The following is a 25,592-nucleotide window of genomic DNA, read 5'->3' as shown; positions in this document are numbered from 1 at the left end:
ACAAAGACTCAAATTAGTAAAAAATGAGATATAATATAAGGTACAATAAATAGCATCATATATCTCACTAAAACAACAAATAAAGCTCTTGAAAATGTACTACTGCCACTATTAGCACATATGTACAGAATGTCAAATTAACTATTTCTGTCCGATAAGAAATTCGTCAGGAATCAGCTTTTCCAAATCACACCTATAATCGACATTCACAATGTAACGAATTTAAGATTAGCAATTAACTTTTGAGAATTAGGAAAATTTTAATGTTTCAGAATAAAGCTAGTGGTTATCAACAAGAGAGCGCAAGAGTTTCGAGACAGTACATCTAAAACGACTAAATAAAGGCTTCACGGGTAAATGATCGAGCAATGTATTCATCGTTATATCCTAATTTATGAAATAACAGAGTAATGAACCCTAAACCCTAATGTACCCTACACCTTAATGTTAAGAGCAGGCAAGCCAAGATTTGAACAAAGCACTCACAATATAAATGTAAAGAAACCTAAGCCTTAAATATTAATTTAAAATGTTCTCACAGTAACAACAAATATAATGAGTTCTTGAAAATGTACTACTAGCTGCACAGTAAATAGAGAGATATCTAAATGTGTATTTCTTTTTAATAATTAGGCTCACATGTAGTATCTATTCTAACAAATCTCGTAAACGAGCAAGAATCGAATCCGGAACGTGAGAAAAAAAGAAGAAGCACTTATCGAAAATTATTTTAAATGTATAATATAAATAGAGAATGGTAAATCATACTCAGATGTAAAAGAAGAAGCTTTGAGTTGTCTAAATTATTCTCCAAGATCAATGTTAAACTCTGCTGAGTGTAAATATGTATGTATAACCAAGAGGGAGAGACAGAAGAGAAAAAATAAAAGGCTGGCTGTAATATGTTTTGGACGGGGCTTTGTGTTTCAGGTGTTTGCAGTTGGCCCATTTAGTTGGTCAGACGATACTCAGCTGGCAGGTCCAATTATAATAGAGCAGTTTGATATTTTAGAAGCAGAAGAGTGCACCATAAAACTAAACAAACAATTTATAGCAAGGAAGAAATTTACTTGGCTAAGCAGATCAAATCTGTACTGAGAGATTGAAAGAAGGATGATAAGAAAAAGCAGGCAGCATTAGTACAAGTAATTTTTAAAACAACAGGGCATTGATCGAAATTACAATCATATATCTACACAATTTTAATATCAGGGACACCGGATGCAAGCGAGTTAATAACTAAACAACTACCATTAGAAGCATGAATCGCAATTTTTCCTTGCTAGAATAGAGTCTGCAGATATTTATAAACATATGACAGAAGGTAATATAATATATAGTCCCAAGATCCAATCATATACATCAAAAGAAGCATTTCCTCATATGCTAGTCAATATAACCACAATGTAGATCATTAATCTTAGCAGTCGATTACAAAAAGAACTGCTAGAAGAAGTACTATGGTCGGGCATATATAACAAAATATGGGTCTACTCCAGCTTGAATTATGAAAATGCAACAATATCAATCACATTACCTAACTGATTCTTCTCCATTCTTTTCGTGATTCAGAATTATCTTAATTGTCAAATCATCATACTCGATTCCACACTTATCAGGATAATCTGTTAAACAACTCATGTAGGCACAAAATTGCCCCATAACAGGTTCAGGTTGTTTCTAACATTTTACCTCGAGTAAGTCATCAACACTAGAAGGGGGCTTGTAAGAATATTAAACCTGGCAAACGTACCTCACGAGTCACAGAACCTCCTGAAGGCAACGAGGCGTTGCAGTCTTTAAGAACCTTATAATAAATTATAATCCCTGCACCGGGCCTTCTTGGGGTGCAATGCACAATTACAGTCACGTATAATCTAGACAGCATTAACATCAGGGATACATTTACCCATTATTCGATTTAAAGCTGAAAAGCATGATATATTCTCATGCTGAAACATTCTAAAGATAATCGAATGTAGATGGTATAGAATAAGCTCAAAAAAAACAATTTCGCAAGTTTCAGTCAACAAAGCCATACAATTTAATCACAAACTTAATTACTCAGGTCTAGCATTAACAAAAGATAGACCTATTACAGACATACTAATTTGTTTCATCCTTGATTGATCCATATCACCCTCAATAACGCTCTCAATTGACCGAGTCATCAAATTTGATTCCGCATTTAACAAGATAATCTATCCTGCAGACATACAAAGCATATTAACTGTGGTAGTTATGATATACAAATTGTGAAATTCATATGCTTATTTTTTAGCCTATCACGGTCGCTCTTGTAACACTCTAAAGTTGAAGTTATTGACATCAAAAAAATAAAGGAGATAAAATTCTTACAACGTTTTTGTCCTTTGTTCATCTTTTTCTTTTTCAGATAGCTTCCCATCCAATTCGGAATCACTGATCTGGAAAGGGCTTTCCTCGTAAACAAGTATATCAAATTTCTTTGGAAATCCGTGAAGTTCGATATTCCTAACTTCACCGGTTTCACAGTCATACCACACAAGTCTTTTCCTGTCCACCACTAAAAGAACTTCATTTTGAGCCTTTGAGAAAGCAACAGGATACACATGATAGGAATCTGGTATTCGTGCTTTCTCTACTGATAATAACTTGGACCAAGAACTCTCCACCCCTTTATTGTTCATCATCCACAAAATCAAAAGCAATAATTTTGTTGTTACTTTCCGCAAGCCAATACAAAGAACCATCCACAAAATGACCAAATTGTCCATAAAAGTTATAGCCAGTTGTATTAGTTTCAGCACGAGTCCATGAATTGTTTTTAAGGCTGTAAACAGACACCATTATGCCAACAAAATGACTATTAACTGTTCTCATAACCTTGTAATCATCACTGACATGATCATATCCAAATCCAATCTCGCAAGGCCTAATACAATTGGTTTTGGTAGGAATCATGAGATTAAGTGCTTCAGGCAATTTCTTAATCTCTGCGGTTGTTGGGTTCCATAGAAAAATATCATCCTTATCTCTACCATAAGGCTTCCACAAGCACACCAAGCCATTACAAGAACCAACAAAACAACTGTCTGATAGATATGTCTTAAGAGGATCATCAACTATTTTTGTAGCAGTGAAGTCACACATGGAATTGACATTCACCGTATAAGAAAAATCACTCTCTAGATAATGTCGAACAACAAAATTTTCACCATTTGGGAAAATTTCATCTTTTAGAACAAAGCTGCTGGTAGTAGTATCAGTGCAAAAGCACAAGGTCTTAGATATAGTACATCAAATGACCAAGGAGAGGCTTAACCGGTAGACGACGGAGTAATGCATTCATAGTAACAGACTGATAAACACTAGGGTTTAGAACATGTAAGCCAAGAATTTAAACATCTAGCACAAGATTAAAAAAAATGCAAAGACTAAATTAGTGTAACATGCAGATAATGTATATGGTACAATAAATAGCATCATATATGTCACAGAAACAACAAATAAAGTTCTTGAAAATGTACTACTTCTAGTCTACTACTAGCACTATTGCATTGTGTTTATATTAAATAGAGGAGTTGGTCCGGGATTAATTTTCGAAAGTAAAAAATTATTTTAAAGGAACAAATCTCGTGCTACTTACTAGATCCCCTAGGTCCACACACAGTCCAATATGCTAAAAATCATATGTTAGGAACCGGGACTCATCATATATTGTTTATTATAGGTAAATCATACTCATAAGAACAAAAAAGAAGCTTTGGGAAGAGATAGTACTAGATATTGATGGTGAAAGTGTGTTCCCCGTTTTTTTCCACCATCAAGTTCTGTTCTGCATACAATATGAGACGACAGAGATGAGGAAACCAAAATAAAAAGATATCAGAAACAGAAGTTAGGGTAAAAGGCAGTGCATCTGATTTATTATATTTTCTTTATTAACATCTACGAGAGGAAAATCATTTTATCAATTTATTATACCTAGGGATCTCAGGTCGTGTTTCTAAACTGGTCACTTTTGAATCATGTTAAAATTATCTAAACATTAAATGAAATCAAAAATTGATCAAGTGTCTGACAAAAAAAAATTGATAAGTGTATATATCTAGTCACTTTCAGGTTTAGCAGGTGGTGTTTGAGTCATTTTCGAGTTTTTTTCTCACTAAATCGAATGAGTTACGAATCAAATCAGGTTCAAGTTATATCTCACATTGGCATCTCTCATTATTTTGCAATTTTATCAAGTAACATAGTTATACTAAAAAAACATTTTTCATAAAAAAATTTGAAACTAAAGTATAATTTAGGAACACCACGTACAACTTTTACTTGTTCCTTACTGTTTTCTTCAACCTCATTTTATTTCTTCTTAAAAATTTCATTATCAGACCTCTTGTCCTGCAACATTTTCATTGTGAGGTGGAAAGAAATTCTGAATTTACACTTTGTAGACATCAATCTTACTTTAAGTTTTAACCATATACAAAAAATTTTAAATTAAATCTAAATAATCTTCATTTTAAATAGTTTTCTTTCATTCTCTATAATCTGCAGTATGAGTTTCATAAACTTCAAACAATTTTCATAACTTCGCCTCAAGCTATATATCATTCCAATTGCTTACACTAAATCAATTCAAGCACTTTGAACATCTTTGTTTAGGTAGGCATAACAGTTCTCAATGAAAAACATCAAAAGTTCAACTACCATTTCTCTCATTCATCTTCCTATCCTCTCAGTTCATCTATCATCAGTACTAGACATTATCGTTTCATCGGAAGAAAGAAGAGTCAGACCTCAATTGATTATCTGATTTGATATCAAACTTACTACAGACAACATAGCAGAACACGCACAATTAGGACAGATACGTACATCGGTCCCAAATTTTTGATTTGTTACAACATAAAAATTTTGCTCACCTAGCACAATAGCATTTTACTAGCAAAGTATGATCTTCAGGTAAACCATCTTCATCATTTAGATTTACTCCATTTTCCATGCAGTTGACCTTGCACCTCAATACCTAAAGGGCTTGTGAAACAATTAAACCTGTCTCAATTAAATACCTCAGTAGTCATGACTCTTGTAAAGTGAACGACAACAATGCATTATAGACTTCCATATAAACCTTATAAAAGATATAAACCCGCAGCTGACCTGCAACTTAAGAATGAATTTAGACTATTGGTTGCAATTACAATCACATATCTCAACACATTAAACATCAAGGACACCGGCTACAGGAATCCAAGTTAGTACCCATCTATAGAAGAAAATACACTACCCAACTCCCATTAAACATCCCCCTCCCCCAACTTAGTACCCATCTATAGAAGAGAATTCAAGTCAAATATCGTCTAATTCATATATAAGTGAGCTGGAACATGTTAATATACATTACTCAAAATCTATCATATGACATTAAAAGCAGCATTTTTCTCATATTTAAGTCAATAAAGCCATCACTTAGATCAAAATTCATAAATAGTTGATTACAAAAGGAACTATTGAAATGTAGCCTTAACAAAAGATAGGTTTACACCAGCTTGTATTTTAAAACATGCTATAACTTAAATCATTTTACCCAGATGACCCATTGCTCTTCTTTGCTCGTTCCATAGCTTTCTCAACAGCGTACTTAATATCTTTCTCAGTGGTCAAGTGTTCAGGCTTGAATCCACCCTCCTGAAAAAAATCTCTCCTGCATACAGGTAAACATAGTAGTTATGTTAGTTGTATTTGATTTAAAATGCTTATTTTTTTACCCAACTACTCTTATATCACTTCTTTATTTCACTTCACTTTTCAAACTAAATTTGAAGTTATTGACATTAGAAACATGTAGGAGATTGAATTTCTTACAGCGCGTGCTCCCTTTGTTTCCTTTCTTCTTCTTCTGATTGCCTCCCATCCAATATAGAATCACTGATCTTGAAATGCCTTTCATTGTAATCAAACAATTCAAATGACTCTGGAAACCCGCAATGTGCGATGTTCTTAACTTTATTGCTTTCACGGTCATACCACACAAGTCTTTTCCTGTCCACCACTAGAAGAATTTCATTCTGAGCCTTTGAAAAAGCAACAGGGTAAACATGTTGAAAAGATCCTAATACTCCTGATTGCTCCAGTGATAACAATTTGGACCAAGACTTTTTCACTCCGTCAATGTTCATCACCCAAATATCCCAACGAGAATCAGGACAGCACTCAATCAAACAGAGACTTCTGTTAAATTGCCACAGAAACTTGGCATTCTTCTTATCCACGCCAGCAGGAAATTGGAGCTCTCTGTGTCTATGAACAACGAGATCATAAGCAACAACATTGCCTTCTGCAATCCAATACAAAGACCCATTCGAAGAAGCACCAAAATTTCTATATAAGGAAATGCTAGTCGACATATTTTCAGCACGTGCCCATGAATTGTTTTTGAGGCTGTAAACAGACACCACTATATGATCAGGATAATGACAAGTTCTCATAACCTTGTAGTCATCATTGACATGATCATATCCAAAGCCGAGCAAGCAATTCTGAACAAAAATACGAGGAATAAGGATATTACTAGCTCTAGGTAATCTTTTAATCTCTCTAGTCATTGGATTACATAGAAAAATCTCATCCTCGACGTCGTCATTATTAGCCGCCTTCCACAAGGCTAAGCCATTACAAGACCCAAGAAATACTTTGTCAGGAAAAAAAACTCCCAAGTGAACGATCAGCTAATCCTTCCATTGCAGTGAAATTACACATTGAATCGACATTCACCGAGTAAAAAGCCTTATTTTCTGAGTAACTTGCAGCAATTAACTTATGACCATTAGGAAAAATTTCATTTTTCGGGACAAAGCTAGTGGCATTCTCAGCAAGAGAGCACAAAAAATTTTTTGAGACAGTAAATCTAGTACGACTAACGAGGCTCTTACCGGGTAGACGACGGAAAAATGTATTCATAGTATATGCCTGAAATAAAAGAGTGATAAACCCTAATGTTGAGAACAACTAAACCCCAAATTTAAATTTAGCAAAACAAATAAAACCAAGAATTTAAACAGCTAACACAATGCTTATGTAAAGAAAGCAAATCTTTAATCTTTAACATATAAAATGCAAAGACAATAAAGGGTACAAATATGAAATAGCATCACATAAAACCAAGAGATAAAGTTCTTGCAAAATCTACTAATAATACTCTGCTATCACAGTTGACACAAAGATATTATAAATGTTATTACATATTATATTTATAAATCAAAAGGGATGGAACATACCCAGAAGAAGAAAGAAACTCAGTGAAGAAGCACTACTAATGTGTTAACAAACCCTCTGTGTTATTTTGTGTACTGTGTACATATGGGAAGCTTCAGAATTATTAGACGGAGAAGAGGCTTGGGCAAGATGCAAGAATAATGTTTTATTGAATTAAGTTTGGAAAGTAAATTAATTTTTTTACGGTTAAACTCACGCATACACCAGAAGTCGAAACATTGACCTTTCTCCTAGAAATTAAGAGACCAAAGTACCAACCATTTGTTAGTTTTTTTTTTTGAATAAAAACGATTACATTAAATCAGCAGAGCATCGGACACCATAGTCCCAAACAAACACAAAGGAGGAGACGAGTTAACAACGAAGCTATTAAGCTCACCAGGAATTCTAGCCATTTGATGGGCTACCTTGTTTGCCTGCTTCCTAACATGTACTACCGAAATTCCACCTCTACTATGGATAATGTCTCTGCTTCGATGACTTGTACAGAGCCTGCAAATCGCCTTGTTTTTCCTGCGATATATTGCCCCTGGTGATCTCTGAGAACCAAGCCCACAGTAAATGAACTCTGACATTCTTTAACAGACGCACCAACATTCATTTTAAGGATACCTACATCAACTTTCTACTTCTCTCATGTCATACACATGTCATTCCCACACCCTTGAGCAAATCTACAATCTAACAACAGATGTAGCAGGTGTTCTATATCCCCACCGCACATAGCACAACCAACAGGGACAGGCACTCCTTTATGCCTGAGAAGATCTCGAACCCCAATGTTGTTACTGACATATCCTCCGGATGAAAATTTTGATTTTATGAGGTACATTTGTTAGTTGGTTCCTCTCAGAAAAAACATTTGTTAGTTAAGACAATTTTTTCTATTTTATGTAAATTTAGAAGTTAAGAGCATCTTGAGAGTACAAAAATAATGTATGATGCATCTAGGTGACATTCTTCAGAGAACATGTAAAAGTTTAAGCATTACAACCATATTTTTCTTGCAAAATTTGTAGATAACTAGTTTGAGCATTCCAAATTTCCATCCATATTTTGTATACATAGATGCTGTCTGTTCAATGACTCGAGTCGATATAGGGGGAATGGTTTGAGGTTTCACAGAACAAATGTTGCGAATTACATCCATGTTCATCTAGACTCTTTCACAGGGTCTGAAACTTGTGAACAAGCACAACCACTGCGGTAATAACTGAAATCAGGGGCTATACCTAAGTATCAAAATGTTGGGGGTAATTTAATGAGATCATAGATGCATTGTGAACGGAAAGAGTAATGTTCTAAAAGGCACATATAAGTTTGAAAATTTCGCTTACAATCATACAATTTTGATGTAATTTTGTACACGTAAAAGCACAAAATGAAGGCGAAGCAGAAGCACATCTATATATAGTGAGCAATATAGTTACAGAAGCACATACCTACTCGGTAACTAACACCAGTGAGTAAACTTGTGCGCCAATACTAGGGATGAAGACTGCAATCTAGCACAAAGTTCTTGGAATCAGCTCGATAAAAGGCATTACAGACTTCAATAGAACCTTATGTACGCGTCAAAGCATTGGTCACAATTACAATCACATATCAGGGACAACAGATGCAGGAATCCGAGTTGGTACCCCATCTTATATAGAGAGAACAATACACAACCACCATTAAAAGCATGAATTATTGTTTTTACTTGCTAGAATGAAGTCTACATATATTTGTAAGAAAATGCTAGAAAGTAACTTAATCCATAGACGCGCAAATCAAATCATATTACAGCAAAAGAAGCATTTTCTCAGAAGCTAGTCAATAAAACCATCATCTAGATCATTAGTCACAATCGATTATAATTAGAACTACAAAAACAGCAAAAGTCTGGCATTAACAAAGGATGGGTCTACACCAACTTGAATTATAAACATGCAAAAATGTCAATCATATTACCCATCCGATTTTTCTCCTATATAAGAAAAAGTGAAAAACCCTCTGTGTTGTTGAAACCCTCTGTTTTATAGGAGACAAAAGAGATGAGAAAGCTACAGGAGAAGTGGCAAATATAATGTTTTATTGAATTAAATTTTGAAAGTGCAAAATTATTCTATTTTACTTGTGTAATTTGGAACTTCGAATTTGAATTTTTCGCCTATAGGAAGAACTCTAATATCAAAATTTTAAGCGCAGGAGACGCCATCACGCGCCTCATGACGTGCCTTTATAATTTATGGCATTCTACTGCCTTCCTAAGAACCAAAATGAATTCCTACCTTCTCAAGATCAAGGGTCTTGAATAACTGAAGGCCTGACCAACTTAAGAACCTTTTAAAGGATGTAAACTCTAGAGTAGACTACCAACATAAGAGGAGAATAAGCTGTTACAACCACCATTATAAAACTTAAATCTATATATGTTCCCCTGCGAGAGAGTCTAAAAGTGGTAGAGGGCAAAGTTAATATAACAAAGATCCGTCATATTACACCAAACATCAATAGAAATACAACCAAGATCCACTGTATTAGATCAAACGGCAATAGAGAGCAAGTTAACCAAGATCCAGGACCCATCATGATAAATTAAACGGAACAATTGTTCAAATATCAGTCAAAGAAGCAAACATCTAAAACATAACAGTTGATTAGTTACGAACAGAACTACTAAAGTCCGGCTTAAACAAAATATTATCCTACACCAGCTTAAGATATTAAACATTAATGACATGCAACATTTCTGAATAGGCATTTTTCTGTGCTCATCTTCCATCTGCTACATCTTTTCTTCATGCAAAAACATACTATTATAGTTAATCCAAGTCCTGAAACAATATAAAATTGAAGTCATCCCACCGTCCTACTTGTATACTAAATAATAAATCTAGACCTCGGTGCTGTAAAAGAAAAGGAATAATACAAATAGAACTACAACCATATAAATAGTATTACCTAACCACTTTCTCTGCCTTCTTTTCTTGGCTCGGACTGTCTTACAGCATTAACTTGAATCCCTTGGAAAGAAAATCGCTCCTGTAGACATGTACACATAACACTTAAGTTAGTTAAATATAAACTGACATGCTTATCGTTAAACCTATTATAAATACTTTATCAATATCTCTTCTTCTTTTTTCGCTTCAACTTACTGAACTATAGTAGATGTTATTGACAATAAAACATAATAGAAACTGAATTTATTCTTACATCTTGTTCTGATTCCCGTCCAATTTGAAATCATCACAGAGCTTAGAACCGAGCTGAACTAGACTCTCAGTGTAAACAAGAAAATCAGCTGGCTGTGGAAACCCATTCAGAGTGACATTCTTAACCTTCTTCTTTCCATGGTCATACCACATAAGTTTATCTCCATCCACGAATAAAAGAATATTATTCCCAGTCTTTGAAGAAGCAACAGGGTAAAGTTGCTTATAAAATCCCGGTATGCTGGATTGTTCCACTGACAAAATCTTGGTCCAAAAATTTTCCTCAGCGTTACTGTTCATTAGCCAAAAATCTGTGCGAGAACGAGGGTAATTATTAATCAAGCAAAGACATCTTTTCAACGCAAACAGACCAATGGCAATTTTACCAGTCCTATCCATACCAGCAGGATATGAGAGCTCTCTGTGTCTATGAACCCCCAGATCAAAAGCAAATATATTGTTATCATCCGTAAGCCAATACAAAGACCCATTTGCAAAAACACCAAAATCTCCCCAAATGCGAATTTCATTTGAAATAGTATCAGCTCGTGTCCATGTATTGCTTTTGAGGCTGTAAACAGACACCAGAATGTTATAAATCTGACTATCATATGTCCTCATAACCTTGTAGTCATCATTGACATGATCATAACCAAAGCCAACCACGCAAGACCCTATAAGCATAAAAGGAATAGGGATATTATTTGCTCTAGGCAGTTTTCTAATCTTTCTGGTTGCTGGATTCCACAAAAATATATCATCCTCCGTCTGATCATTCCTCTTCCACAAGCAGACTAAACCATTACAAGTACCGACGTAACTAGTTCCAGACAGATCGGTCTTAAGAGAATCACCAATTTCTGCAGCAGTGAACTCATCCTCCGAATCCACATCAACTAAGTACTGTTTTCCTTTTCCACTTTTCGAAATCTCCCTAACGATAATACCAGAATCAGGGTTGCACTCAATACTTTTCTCAAGATGCTTAAGGCCAAAGCAAGTATTATCTATAAGAGAGCACCATGGTTTCGACACACATCTAAAACGCAGTAGAGGCTTAACTGGTACTCGGAGTAGTACTTCCAGAAGCAACTCTTGGGGTAAGTGAGAAGTTCCAGTTAGGTAACCATCTCCGCTACATTAACCAGAAATGTTTACATATACAATCAATAAAATTATACAGATGTTGAAAAAATCGATACAAATGTTGAACATAGGTTTAGTAAAAAAAACTCCATCCAATTTCAAGTGCTTTTGACTTTTTACACGGATGTACTTAAAAATCATATTTAGACATAATTATCAAAAGTTTTGACATAATTATCATTTCAAATACCTATATTAAATAAAATTTTAGAATTCGAACTTTAATTGACGTAAATCGAAATTTTATGTTAAACATAACCTTTACTTCTTTTCCGTGTAATATGCGTGTCAGGAAGTCAAATATCAGTTAAAATTGTGACAGAGGCAGCAGAACATAACTGATAGGGATAAATAAATTATGATTGTATAATTAAATACTGCATTAATTGTACAAGCTGTGGGCTGCTAGGCCCAATAAAAAGATATATGAAACTCAGACCAGAAAGGTCAAGCCTGATGGACCAGATCAGGCCTGATGGAATAAAAAAGGCCCAAAAGCCCTAATTATTAATTAATTTCGTAATTAATTAATAAGGGAAAAATCAGCTATTGAGAAGAGTCCCGATAAGGATATAAATCCTTATAGATTAGCCTCAAGGGGACCTAAAAGGATAAGGAATCAGCTTCCTACTTCCTAGGACTCCTAAGTCTATCCTAATTCAGAGGCTTGTCCACCAAGTCTCCTATACCAAGTCCAATTCAAGGACTCCCACATCTATATAAGGGGCCTCACCCCACAAATCAGAACTACGTTTTTTGGCTTGATTCTCTAATTCACAGAGATACGTAGGCATCTCGTAAAGGCAGATTGAGTCACGAAGTACGAGAGCAGCCATTAAAGGCCTTGAGCTCCCGAATCTTAGTATTAAATACAGCAAGTAATAACCTTGGTTTTTTATCCATAACATTTGGCGCCGTCTGTGGGAAAAAACGGAACAACAACCATGGCGAGAACACGGAGAACAATTGGAGCTCTAGAGGAAGGAACACCATCAGAGACAACCCAGGTGATTTCATCAACCGTGGAGGTTCCTCCCCATTCAACTTATGCATCTACTCAGGGGGAAGCCCAGACAGGGGCAACTCATCCTCAGCCACAAGGGACAACTCCCACGACTATTCAAGGTTGGAGGAAGCGGATATGCTGGGCGAAGCGAAGCACGAGGGCGGTCGCCCCCCTATATACGAGGTTTGGATCATATCCCTGAGGATCGGGAATTTTCTGGTCCATACACTGAGAGAGACTCCGAATCTTCGGATGATGAAGTGGCCCCGAGAAGGAGGCGTCCTGGAAAAGAGCCAATAGCCGATGGAAGGCAACGCCCCCAAAGCACCCCAGGGGCGAATCCCCAAGAAGTGCAGGAAAAGATCAGGGCTCATGAGGCTGAAATCCAAAGGCTGAGGCGTGATTTGGAGGCTCACCAAGCCACCAGACCCCACATACCTCCTAGGGGGAGAAATCCTCCTCCTATCATAGACCTGGATGGTCCGGTAAGAAGAAGGGCTGCTGTCCCAAGAACTGATCCGAGCAATCTCCTTCCCCTTGGAGATCCTGATGATCCAACTCCACCCTTCACAGAAGAGATAATGAATGCCCATATCTCAAGGAAATTCAAGATGCCCACTATCAAAGCCTATGATGGCACGGGAGACCCCGCTAATCATGTTAGGACATTCTCTAATGCACTGCTGCTGCAACCCGTGAATGATGCTATAAAATGTCGGGCCTTCCCTCAAACCCTGTCGGGTATGGCTCAAAGATGGTACAGTCGCCTACCCCCAAATTCTATTGGATCATTCAGAGAATTAAGTCAGGCTTTTATTAAGCAATTCATCAGTGGAAGAGTCCATGAGAAAAGTTCAGCATCTCTTATGAGTCTTGTGCAGGGAGCTAAGGAATCCTTAAGAGATTACCTGAATCGTTTTACAAAGGAGGCTTTAAAAGTCCCAGACCTTGATGATAAGGTAGCCATGATAGCACTGCAACAAGGAACTAGGGATGAGTTTTTCAAGATGTCTTTGGCCAAACGACCCCCTGAGAGCATGTTGCAGCTCCAAGAGAGGGCAGGGAAGTATATCAAGGTTGAAGAAAGTATGAGGAAGACCGTAGTAAGTAATGAGCCCACTGGAGGCAAGAAACGAAAAACTGATTTGGAGTATATTGCTAAGGACAAATATCCTAGAACCGAACAAAACCCTGATTCAAACCCCAAGAAGGGAGGACCTGGGCAAAAGTTCACTGAATACGCTAAGCTGAATGCTCCCAGAAGTCAGATTTTGATGGAGATTGAGAAAGACAGAGATATTCGCTGGCCTAAGCCCTTGAAGGCTGATCCCGCCAAGCTAGATAAGGGCAAGTATTGCAGGTTTCACAAAGATGTTGGCCATGACACCGATGAGTGTAGGCAATTGAAAGATGAAATTGAATTTTTGATTCGAAAAGGAAGATTGAACAAGTATACTGGAGATGGAGGGGACAGAAATAATAATGGAAGGAAGAACTTTGAAGATCGTAGGAGGGACCAAGACGATCAGGGGCGAAACCCCCATCCTAGAGGACCAGTTATAAACACCATTTATGGAGGGCCGAGACCTCGAGGGCCTGTGATAAACACGATCTTTGGAGGTCCAACTGCTGCTGGATTGTCCAAAAATTCTAGAAAGGCATATACTAGAGAGGTTATGCATATTGTTGGAGAAGCCCCGAAAAGGGCCAGGACAGAAGTAACATTGGCTTTTGATGACTCCGACCTAGAGGGTGTGAAGTTTCCCCATGACGACCCGCTGGTCATAACACCAATAATAGGAAATAGCCCGGTTAAGAGGGTCCTTGTGGATAATGGTGCTTCTGTGGATATCTTGCTCCACGACACCTTTCTAAGGATGGGGTATAACGACTCCCAGTTGACACCAACCGACATGCCGATATATGGATTTGCTGGAGTAGAATGTCCTGTGGAAGGGATAATTAAATTGCCAACCACCATAGGTACGGAGCCAAGGCAAGCAACGCAGATGCTGGATTTCGTGGTGGTAAAGGCTAGTTCAACTTATAATGCTATCATGGGGAGAACAGGGATACATGCCTTCAAGGCAGTCCCCTCTTCCTACCATTCAGTCATGAAGTTTCCCACCCGAAACGGGATTGGAGAAGAGAGAGGAGATCAAAAAATGGCTAGAAGCTGTTATGTGGCCTCTTTGAGGGCAGATGGAGTCGGGGGGCAGGTTCTTCCTATTGAAGATATGGACGTTCGAGAAAATGATGAGAATAGAGGAAGGCCAGCAGAAGAATTGGTTTCGGTTCCTTTAGACCCCGAGAATCCTGAGAGGACGACTTTCATTGGAGCCACATTAGAGGAGCCCCTTAGAGGGAAGTTAGTGAAATTTTTGCAAGAAAATAGTGATGTGTTTGCATGGTCAGCAGCTGATATGCCAGGCATAGACCCGGAGTTAATTACTCACAAGCTAAACGTAGATCCAAGCCGGAAGACAGTGAAACAAAAGAAAAGAAATTTTGCCCCGGAAAGACAAGAGGCTATAAAGCAGGAAGTGGAAAAGCTTTTAGAGGCTGGTTTCATTGAGGAGATTCAATTTCCGGAGTGGTTAGCAAACCCTGTAATGGTGAAGAAGTCTAATGGAAAGTGGAGGATGTGTATAGACTTCACCGATCTGAATGATGCATGCCCCAAAGACTGTTTTCCGCTGCCTAGAATTGATACTTTGATTGATGCCACCGCTGGACATGAGATGCTGAGTTTCATGGATGGGTTTAGCGGATACAACCAGATCAAAATGCATAAGGATGACATTCCAAAGGTATCATTTATCACTGACTTTGGTGTTTATTGTTATCTTGTTATGGCGTTTGGTCTCAAGAATGCAGGAGCCACCTATCAAAGGTTGGTGAATAGAATTTTTAAGGGTCTTATTGGTAAGACTATGAAAGTCTATGTTGATGACATGTTAGTCAAGAGTCTAGTGAAGACTGATCATATAGCCCATTTAAGGGAAGCTTTTGAGGTCCTGAGGTACCATAAGATGATGTTGAATCCGACGAAGTGTGCTTTCGGAGTAGGATCTGGAAATTTTTTGGGATTGATGGTCTCGAAGAGGGGAATTGAGGCAAACCCCGATAAAATAAAGGCAATCCTGGACATGGAACCCCCCAAAACTGTCAAGGATGTTCAGAAGCTCACAGGAAGGGTTGCTGCGTTAGGACGATTCATCTCCAAGTCAGGAGACAAGTGCTTGTCATTTTTCAAGTCACTAAAGAACATCAAAGACTTTGTATGGAGTGAGGAAAATCAGAAGGCATTTGAAGAGTTAAAGAAGTATATGGGCCAGGCCCCGTTGTTGGCCAAGCCAGTTCTGAATGAAGTTTTATTCTTGTACTTGGCTGTTTCAGAGAGCGCCTTGAGCGCCGTGTTGGTTAAGGAGGAACTGAAAGTCCAGAAACCCGTATACTATGTTAGCAAAATTTTGCATGGTGCTGAGTTGAATTATTCAGCCATTGAGAAATTCGCTTTAGCCTTGGTAATGGCTTCAAGAAAGCTGCGTCCTTATTTTCAAGCTCACCAAATTGAAGTGCTAACAAATCAGCCACTGAGAAATATCATTCACAGTCCCAAGGCAAGTGGGAGACTGATTAAGTGGGCAATAGAGTTGGGAGAGTTCGATCTCAAGTATAAGCCACGTATGGCCATAAAAGCCCAGGCACTAGCTGACTTCGTGGTGGAATGTACCATACCCAACCAAGAAGTCGGGGGGCAGGAAGATACCATACCTCAAGACAAGGGAGTCGACAATGGGGACAGGCAGAAGAATGATAAGGAGAAAGAATATTGGGTTCTCTATTTTGATGGAGCATCAAAAACAAATTCCAGTGGAGCAGGGTTGGTTTTGCAAAGCCCTGATGGGTTCTTAATTGAGTATGCTATGAAGCTAGATTTTCCAACCACAAACAATGAGGCAGAGTATGAAGCCTTAATAGCTGGCCTTGGTCTAGCTGGGACACTTAGAGTCAAAAACTTAAAGGTCCGTGGAGACTCGAAGTTGATCATATCCCAGGTAAAGGGAGAATTCGAGGCAAGGGATGATACGATGGCTAAGTATGTCCGCCTAGTAAGGGCTGTGATGACCCAATTTAATGAGTGCCATGTTGAACACATTCCAAGGGAAGAAAATGTTAAGGCAGATGCGCTATCAAAGTTCGCTTCGTCTGAGATTGAAGAAAGTTCAGGAAGTGTGTACTTCCGTGTTTTGAAGACACGAAGCATAGATGTTAAGCTTGTGGCTCCCGTAGGCTTGGGGACGTCATGAATTGATCCCATCAAGGCTCATATTCAGACCGGTTGGTTGCCAAACGATGCAATTGAGGCACGGAAGTTAACTGTTCGAGCACTAAGGTACTCTTTGATAGATGGGATTCTATATAAAAGATCTTTCGTGGTTCCTTACTTAAGGTGTCTCAGGCCCGATGAGGCACGCTTAGCTCTTGAGGAAGTGCATGGAGGTATTTGTGGGCAACACTTGGGGGGCAGGGCCTTGGCTCATAAGATAACTCGTTTAGGCTTCTATTGGCCAGAAATGATGGCTGATGCCAAAGAATATGTAAAGAAGTGTGATCGTTGTCAGAAGCATGCACCAGTCGCCAGACAACCCCCCGAGATGCTGACCTCTATCAACTCACCTATTCCCTTTGCTATGTGGGGGATGAATATTCTAGGGCCTTTTCCTATGGCCACAGCACAAAGGAAGTTTCTGATTGTAGCCATTGATTATTTCACCAAGTGGATCGAAGCCAAACCTTTGGCCAAAATCACAACTAAGCAGGTTGCACAATTCCTGTGGGAAAACATTATGTGCCGATATGGAATTCCCCGTATCCTCGTCACTGACAATGGAACACAATTCAACAACGAGGAATTCAAGAAGTATTGCGAAGAAAATGAAATTGAGTTACGGTTCACCTCTGTGGCTCACCCGCAAGCCAATGGGCAAGCGGAGGTAGCAAATCGGATAATCCTGGATGGACTAAAGAAGAGGATCGAAAAGTCAAGAAATAATTGGGTGGATGAGATACTTCCCATATTATGGGCCTATAGGACTACCTGTAGAGTCACGAAAAATGCAACTCCTTTCATGTTGGCATATGGGGCAGAAGCAGTAGTTCCCGTGGAGATATCACATTCCTCTCCAAGGATTCAGGCTTTTGATGAAAAAGAAAATGAGGAAGGGCAGAAGTTAGCCCTGGATTTAATCGATGAAGTGCGAGATAAAGCACACGCAAAGATAGTAGAATATCAGAAAAAGGCTTCATTCTACTACAACCTAAGGGTTAAAGAGAGGTTTTTCAAATAAGGTGACCTAGTCTTGAGAAAAATAGAGGCTTCTGGTGTCGGACAGAAAGGAAAGCTTGCCCCAAATTGGGAAGGGCCGTATAGAGTCAAGAGCGTTCAGGGTAGAAGAACCTACAAGCTGGAGACTATGGATGGTTTTGAAGTCCCGAGAACCTGGCACGCACAAAACCTGAAGGTTTACTACGTTTGAGATGGTCGAAGTACGATTCTCACTGGTCATTATGACAAGTAGGTTTAAAAGTACCTCGAAGCTTTGTTTGCATAGGATTTTTATTTTTTAGCTATTATAGATCAGGGTCGATCCCATATTATGTAAGGTTTAGGAAAACCAGACTTGAAATGGAAGAGTTTGAAATTATTTCAACCCGTGGAAGTTTGACTTGTGATAATACTTGTGTGGCCCATTAAGCCGAGTTTGAATATTAAAGTATCGGAAACATGAAGGAGAAAATGCAAATAAGGAAAGTAGCATAGCCCCGCAGGGTAATAAGTTTTAATACAAACAAAAGTCCAGACATAAATTAAGGATAAAATTACAGAATAGAAAAACTACTCCTCCATGCGGGAGCCTTCATTCTCTTTCTCCTTATCAGCGCCTTCAGCGTCCTTCGCAGGAGAAGCGGGAGGAGAAGCAGTGTTAGGATCCAAGATGCGATCATCTGGCTGAGGAGAGTCGAAGAGGGCGTCTATGCTGTCCTCTGACTCAGCCTGCTCAGGACTTATAAAGTCCTTAGGGTCGACTAAGCCCGGGTACTTCTCAGAAACAGCCTTCACGGCCGCATCCCATCCCTGAGTGAACTGTAGGGAATAAAGACCCTCATCATGAATCTCCATGAGATTCTTAAACTTTTCAGAATCCATGTAGTCATCAATGAGCTTATCCTTATCGCTCCTAAGTTTCACCAGCTCGGAATGAGCCTTAGCCAGCTCCTCTTTCTTCGTGTCCAGCTTCTTCTCCAGGACCTTGGCTCTCTCCTCCCACTTCTTCATCTCCTTCTCAAAAACATCAGAGTTACCCTTCCAAGATCTAGCCTGATGTAGGGCCGCCTGGAAATAGGTATTACTCTGCAAAGAAATATGTATGAGTTGGCGCAAATTCATTGGGATACAAGAAAAGTTGAAATTCACAAAAGGAAGAGAAGAAAAAAGAAAATTACCGCAGCTTGGGCTTGAGAACCCAGAAGCTCAATAGTCTCGACATCACTCCCCGTAACAATGTCAGTGAAATCATGGGGAGTGATGGAATGGTACGACCAATCCTTGGCATGTTTGGTGGATCCAACCACCGTATCGCTCCTCCTGAAGCCCCAGTTAGGCCTGAAGGAATGTGCCTTAAGTGGAGGATCCACATCGTCCCCCAGCTCGACCACCGGGACGTGGGGCTTAAGGAAAGTAGGACCGTCAGGTTTGCTCCTGGGGTCCCTGTTTAACTTGGCCCTCTTCTGGCGGCCAGATTCCCCCTCCTTGGGCCTATTGACATTATTAATAGCCTCACAAGCTGAAAGGAAAAGCAGAAGGAATATTAAAATCCAGAAAAAAGAAAAAGTGCGATTAAAGAGAAGGAAAAATAATTACGCAGGTATAAATTTACCCTTATCACTGGCCTGGGAGAGACCAACTTTCTTCAAGGAAAATTCCTCTAAAAGGGTCCAGGTGTCTGTTTTCCCATCATCTGAAATTAAGGCTTGGTAGGCCACCTCCTCCTCATCAGTTAATCTGATGCTACCAGGACTACCATCTGATACTTTGCAAAATGGCCTACGGAAGAGTGTGGCCCAATCACCCCCAGCCCAGGTCAGCCTGACAAACTCATCCCTCCATTTAGGGTTGTTCTCGACTATAGAGTTACTATCAAAGATATGGGGAATTTTGGGCCGTTGGCGAATTAAAACCCAGCCTGGCTGACTCATGGAACTATTATAGAATTGGAAAACTTTCCTAAAGACAGCTACGGAAAGAGGGAAGCTATTCCTGAGACAAAGGACCATAAAACAGATAATGTTCCTCCAGGCGTTAGGAGGGAGTTGACAAGGGTTGATTCGTACATCGGCTAGTAAACGAGGAATAAATTCATGGAATGGGAACCTAAGACCTGCGGTCAGGGCTCCTCGATAAATGAACAGGGTATCCCCCTCCCAATTACAAGTCCTATCCCCAGGGGCGGCTGGAGTGATCCTAAGGTGGGGTGGAAGTCTGTACAAGGTGTTCATAGACTCTATCCTACCATCTAACTCATGAAAAGTGTTACCATGATTATACGAATCTAACTCAGATAGAGAAGGATATTCATCACCTCTCGAGTTAATCATATCAATGAGGGAAGTATATGGAGATTGAATTTGAATGTTTGTACCTCTTTTAGAGACATTCATCTTCTGCAAACGAGCCAGGTCACGGTCCGCCATTGATATGCTTCGGTTGAAGGCTTGAAACCCAGAAATACTTGAAAATGGTGGAGCTGCGGTGGCTTTGGCAGCCGGAAATCGCCTTCTCAAAGGGAGAACTCTAGAGGAAATTGTGAGAGAAAATGAGAAGTGGGAAGTGAAGTGAGGGTTCTCACTCCACACTACACTTATATAGGCGAAAAGCTCGGAATACGAGGCGTTTTTAGGCCCATTTAGCCAGGCCCAACCTAGAGGCCCATCTACAAGAAGTATCAGGAACAATCTAGAAGCTCCTGTGGAATTTAAAAAGTCAAAAATCGACCAGAACCTTAATATGGTTCGATCAGAGTCCTGATCGATGCAAAAGAGGATCCTGATCAACATCTTATTCGAACAGGAGGGAAGAAATCCTTTAAGATCGATCAGAGTCCTGATCGACACAGAAGAGAGTCCTGATCGATATCTTATTCGAACAGGAGGGAAGAAATCCCCTAAGATCGATCAGAGTCCTGATCGACAGAGAAGAGAGTCCTGATCGATATCTTATTCGAACAGGAGGGAAGAAATCCCCTAAGATCGATCAGAGTCCTGATCGACAGAGAAGAGAGTCCTGATCGATATTCCATTCGATCAGAATGGTCGAGAGCCATTTAATTCGATCAGAGTCCTGATCTAAATCGATCAGGAATCCTGGTCGATTAAGCCCGTGTAACAATCGACTAGGGTGTCACTTTGAAGGCCAATTCGGTCAGAATCCTGATCGAAATCGATCAGGAATCCTGTCGACCAGAGTGTAAGATCCTGAGCTAATTCGATCAGGATCCTGATCGATTTTGGCTGCATCCTGATCGATTTTGTCTGCATCCTGATCGATTTTGAATGCATTCTGATCGATTTTAAGCCAGAAATTAGGGAAAAAATCCAGAAATTAGGGAAAATCCCAGAAATTAGGGAAAAAATCCAGAAATTAAGGATAAATCCCAGAAATTAGGGAAAAATCCAGAAATTAAGGATAAATCCCAGAAAATTAGGGAAAAATCCAGAAATTAGGGAAAAATCCCAGAAAATTAGGATAAATCCCAAAAATTAAGGGAAAAATCCAGAAATTAGGGAAAATCCCAGAAATTAGGGAAAAAATCCAGAAATTAAGGATAAATCCCAGAAAATTAGGGAAAAATCCAGAAATTAAGGAAAAATCCCAGAAAATTAGGGAAAATCCCAGAAATTAGGGAAAAAATCCAGAAATTAAGGATAAATCCCAGAAAATTAGGGAAAAATCCAGAAATTAAGGAAAAATACCAGAAAATTAGGGAAAAATCCCAGAAAATTAGGATAAATCCCAAAAATTAAGGGAAAAATCCAGAAATTAGGGAAAACCCCAGAAAATTAGGGAAAAATTCCTGGAAATTAAGATAATTTCCGAATAAAAGGAAGATTCATTGTAAATGTGTAGGTCGCTCCACACTTTACGCAAAAACGAAACCCTGAAAGGGAACGAATAACTTCTGCGAAACCTAATCAATGTTTCCCAAAAGTTGGGGGGCAAATGATAGGGATAAATAAATTATGATTGTATAATTAAATACTGCATTAATTGTACAAGCTGTGGGCTGCTAGGCCCAATAAAAAGATATATGAAACTCAGACCAGAAAGGTCAAGCCTGATGGACCAGATCAGGCCTGATGGAATAAAAAAGGCCCAAAAGCCCTAATTATTAATTAATTTCGTAATTAATTAATAAGGGAAAAATCAGCTATTGAGAAGAGTCCCGATAAGGATATAAATCCTTATAGATTAGCCTCAAGGGGACCTAAAAGGATAAGGAATCAGCTTCCTACTTCCTAGGACTCCTAAGTCTATCCTAATTCAGAGGCTTGTCCACCAAGTCTCCTATACCAAGTCCAATTCAAGGACTCCCACATCTATATAAGGGGCCTCACCCCACAAATCAGAACTACGTTTTTTGGCTTGATTCTCTAATTCACAGAGATACGTAGGCATCTCGTAAAGGCAGATTGAGTCACGAAGTACGAGAGCAGCCATTAAAGGCCTTGAGCTCCCGAATCTTAGTATTAAATACAGCAAGTAATAACCTTGGTTTTTTATCCATAACAATAACAGAACAATGCATACTAAAGAAAATAAACAGAGTGATAAAAACCCTAGAAAGCAAAGCAGTGTTAAGACAAGAAATCAAGAAAAGTAAAGCACAACATATATAATAAAGAAACATGTGTAAATATACAAGAGTACCAAAGAATATGAAAAGGGTAAGCACAATATACAAGAAAGTAGAAACCAAACCCTAATCACAAGAAAATGCAAACAACATACAATATTACCTAAAGGGTACAGAAATAAAAGAACAATGTGTGTAAATGTAAAAAGTGGATCAAAATGAAAAGTAAAAAAAAGGGTTTTTACAGAAGAAAGAAACTTACAGTATTTGAGCAAGATCAGAGGTAGTTGAGCTTGGTAATGTACTAGTAGACTTGGACATTTTGCAAGCTTGTTGAATAAATGTATGTGTAGAATGTTTGGATGTATATTGTTGAAGAGACAAAGGAGGAGGCTACAGGGATCTAGATGACAGTTATATATGCAACAGACAGAGGCTAAAATATGTATGTGTTAAATAAATTTTATCTTTCAGTTTTTTTTTTATTTTCCGTTATAAATATTCGCGGAATTTTTTTTTTCTTTCTGCGGATTATTTTAGCGAAAAAGAAAAAAAAAATTCCACGAATATTTATAACGGAAGGTAAACAAAAAAATCTTGAATCTGGGTTTTTAAAACATAGATCTAACGCCCCTATAATAATTGTGTGTTATTTAAACAGTTTTCAAGAGACGATTGTAAGGGGCCAACCCAAAATTAACAATGTTGTCGGTAAAATTTTATTTTCATTTTATTTTCCTTAAAAATTAGTTATAGATGTGATTAAATTAAAGATGATGTACACTTTCTTTCTTTCTTCAATGGGATGATGTAGGCTTTCTAGAAAAATAATATTTGGTATTTTATGTTAATCTAACTTCTAAGCACGTTTGGGTGAGTATAAGAAATATTTTAATGAACACGGGGTATTGTTTACAGTATTTGGTTCAAAATTACAAATCTTTTCATTAAAATACGGCGTGTACTACTTATATAGCTTCGCTTAATACGTATTTAAGTATTTATATTTTTTCTAATATTAGTTCTGAAACTTATATTGTAATTATATTTCGTCGGTTGAATATTTTATAATGAATTTGACACTTCTAACATAAATTTCTTTTAAGAAAATCGAATATGTTACATAAAGTTATGAACACTTAAAACGACTTATAACGAAAATTTCACATCAACTATTCAAATAAGGTTAACTCAGAAATTAAGAACAATTGTGAGAGTAATTTTCGAAATATTTAGAATATCATTTTTTATACAATTTTTCTGTGGTGTGCTCATGGGCACAGAATAAGCATAAATTTCTATAATTTTGATTTGTTTTGACAACAACTCCACCAATTAAAACACTCCAAATTTTATAAATTTTAGTGTTTAAGCATGTGCACACAGACAAAACCTTCTTTATATACATGATCAATCAGTGCAACGACAGTAGACGGATCATAGCAACGCCCCGGGCCTTATACTTAAAAATGTTGGTGATAAAGCCCAACTCTAAATTTATTGTTATCGTTGAACCCAACTACCAATGTATTGTTCCCTTTCATATGTAATGACTACATTCGGTTTTGTTAAAGAAAAAAATAACTTAGAATTTAAGTATAGGTGCAAAAGTCCATTGCTAAATGAAAGATAATTATAAGTATGGTTATAATATAATATTAAAAGATATTTTTTTAATGTTAAAATAGAAATTACACTTTAATCATAATTTCATAACCAGTTTAAAATTTAAATTGTATTTTAATTTTTATCTAATTTAATATCACTATGGTATTTTATGATGTACAACATGAGTAATTATTTAACCTTTTTTCTTTTTTCGTGATGTAGATCATGCGGCGAGGATGCATATGTGTATCCTTGATATATAGAATCAAATATGTATATTTGTATTTAAGTATGTTAACCCTTTTAAGTTATTTTTTTTAACATTTGGTGGTATATATAATAATGGAGTCAGGATAGCACTACAATGGAGTGAGAAATGACCATAGTGTTTTATAAAGGATGTATTTGGTCAGGATCAAATCGATTTTACGGTAAAAGTGAACAAAACTACGAAAAGGATTTAAAAAAAAATTAACCGCAACCGCATTTACGATTAGCCGTATTATTGACGGTTAAAAATTTAGGTTATTGCGGTCAATTTGTGATTCAACCAATTAATATAAAATATTAAGAATAAATAAATAAATAAATTGGAACCTTAATAAATATGAGTTCGAGCTATTTGATCTGGTTAGCAATGAGAAATAAAAGATATAAAGTAGTATAATGTAGAATAATGTAGTGTAGAGATAGGGCCTAACACTTAAAAGAGGCAGATGTTCGACTAACAAAATGAATGTTAGTTTATAAATCTTAAAATATTTAATAATAAAAATTTAAAGAAACAAATGTGTTCAATTATTAGTTAATATACTATTAAAAATATATTTCATTATAAAAATATTTTGTGATTTATAAAAAATTAAAATCGCATCCAAATTATAAATAACTGATTATTAATAATTTTATCCGCAACCAACCATATTACGTGATTATTCACAAAATACGATTTAATTATGAGAAATTAATACGATTGAACGGTTAGTTCCTATACCTCATCTATATTATATTATACTTTAGACATGATGGTACTTTATATAAAAATAGATTAAATCATTAAAGAAAATTTGTATCATTGTAAAGTAATACCTTTTCCCGATGATGACTTGCCAAATTACTGGGTTTAGAAACATTTTCATGAATAAAACTATGCTACTTATCCACAATCTACTTTAACCTTGCCCCCTGCAAAAAGATGCTACATTAGATTCCCATTATATACCACTATTTAGATAATCCATTTTGTCAAATAATGCACTCCAGCCTTGGCCTACTCAACAATAATCATGTTAAAATTTCCTAATCCCAACAACAAGAATTAGATATCACATAATTGAGATTTGGTAACAAACACTTCAACTTAAAGAAAAGTAAATTAAAGTGGTCACCAACATGAACAATAGTATAAAAATGGTGTACTATATTATGCATTGAAAAGTTGGCAAAGCGAAGCCA

At 37.5% G+C, this 25,592-nt stretch overlaps 1 protein-coding gene across 6 annotated transcripts; it reads right to left on the bottom strand.

The window, feature by feature from the left end:
- Positions 1-1,969: 1,969 nt before the first annotated feature.
- On the bottom strand, positions 1,970-22,911 carry LOC141678660 (F-box protein CPR1-like). Of its 6 annotated transcripts, none has more exons than XM_074485013.1 (9): positions 22,792-22,911; positions 10,462-11,595; positions 10,207-10,287; positions 7,640-10,079; positions 5,851-6,954; positions 4,908-5,689; positions 3,763-3,817; positions 2,359-3,387; positions 1,970-2,206 (listed from the first exon to the last, which is right to left on the bottom strand). In XM_074485013.1, exons 1-3 carry the CDS (start codon positions 22,848-22,850, stop codon positions 10,248-10,250), a joined length of 1,233 nt encoding a protein of 410 aa, XP_074341114.1. In that variant the 5' UTR covers positions 22,851-22,911; the 3' UTR covers positions 1,970-2,206; positions 2,359-3,387; positions 3,763-3,817; positions 4,908-5,689; positions 5,851-6,954; positions 7,640-10,079; positions 10,207-10,247. The 6 variants fall into 6 exon arrangements, with proteins under 6 accessions (XP_074341114.1, XP_074341113.1, XP_074341111.1 ...); XM_074485012.1 differs by having other exon boundaries at positions 2,359-3,817; positions 4,908-5,019; positions 5,573-5,689; XM_074485010.1 differs by having other exon boundaries at positions 2,359-3,817; positions 7,640-7,799; positions 8,703-10,079.
- Positions 22,912-25,592: the final 2,681 nt, after the last annotated feature.

Source organism: Apium graveolens, chromosome 8, assembly GCF_009905375.1.
Source record: "Apium graveolens cultivar Ventura chromosome 8, ASM990537v1, whole genome shotgun sequence".
Classification (NCBI taxonomy): Eukaryota; Viridiplantae; Streptophyta; class Magnoliopsida; order Apiales; family Apiaceae; genus Apium; species Apium graveolens.
This window is presented reverse-complemented; position numbering and strand designations above follow the sequence as displayed.

Bases quoted from the DNA above. Each gene is read 5' to 3' on its own strand.
- LOC141678660 (XM_074485009.1), bottom strand. From the start codon at position 22,850: ATGTCCAAGTCTACTAGTACATTACCAAGCTCAACTACCTCTGATCTT. The intron at 11,596-22,791 runs GTAAGTTTCTTT...TGGTTAATGTAG, and splicing joins TCTGATCTTGCTCAAATACT to CGGAGATGGTTACCTAACTG. The intron at 10,288-10,461 runs GTAAGAATAAAT...ACATGTCTACAG, and splicing joins GACGGGAATCAGAACAAGAT to GAGCGATTTTCTTTCCAAGG.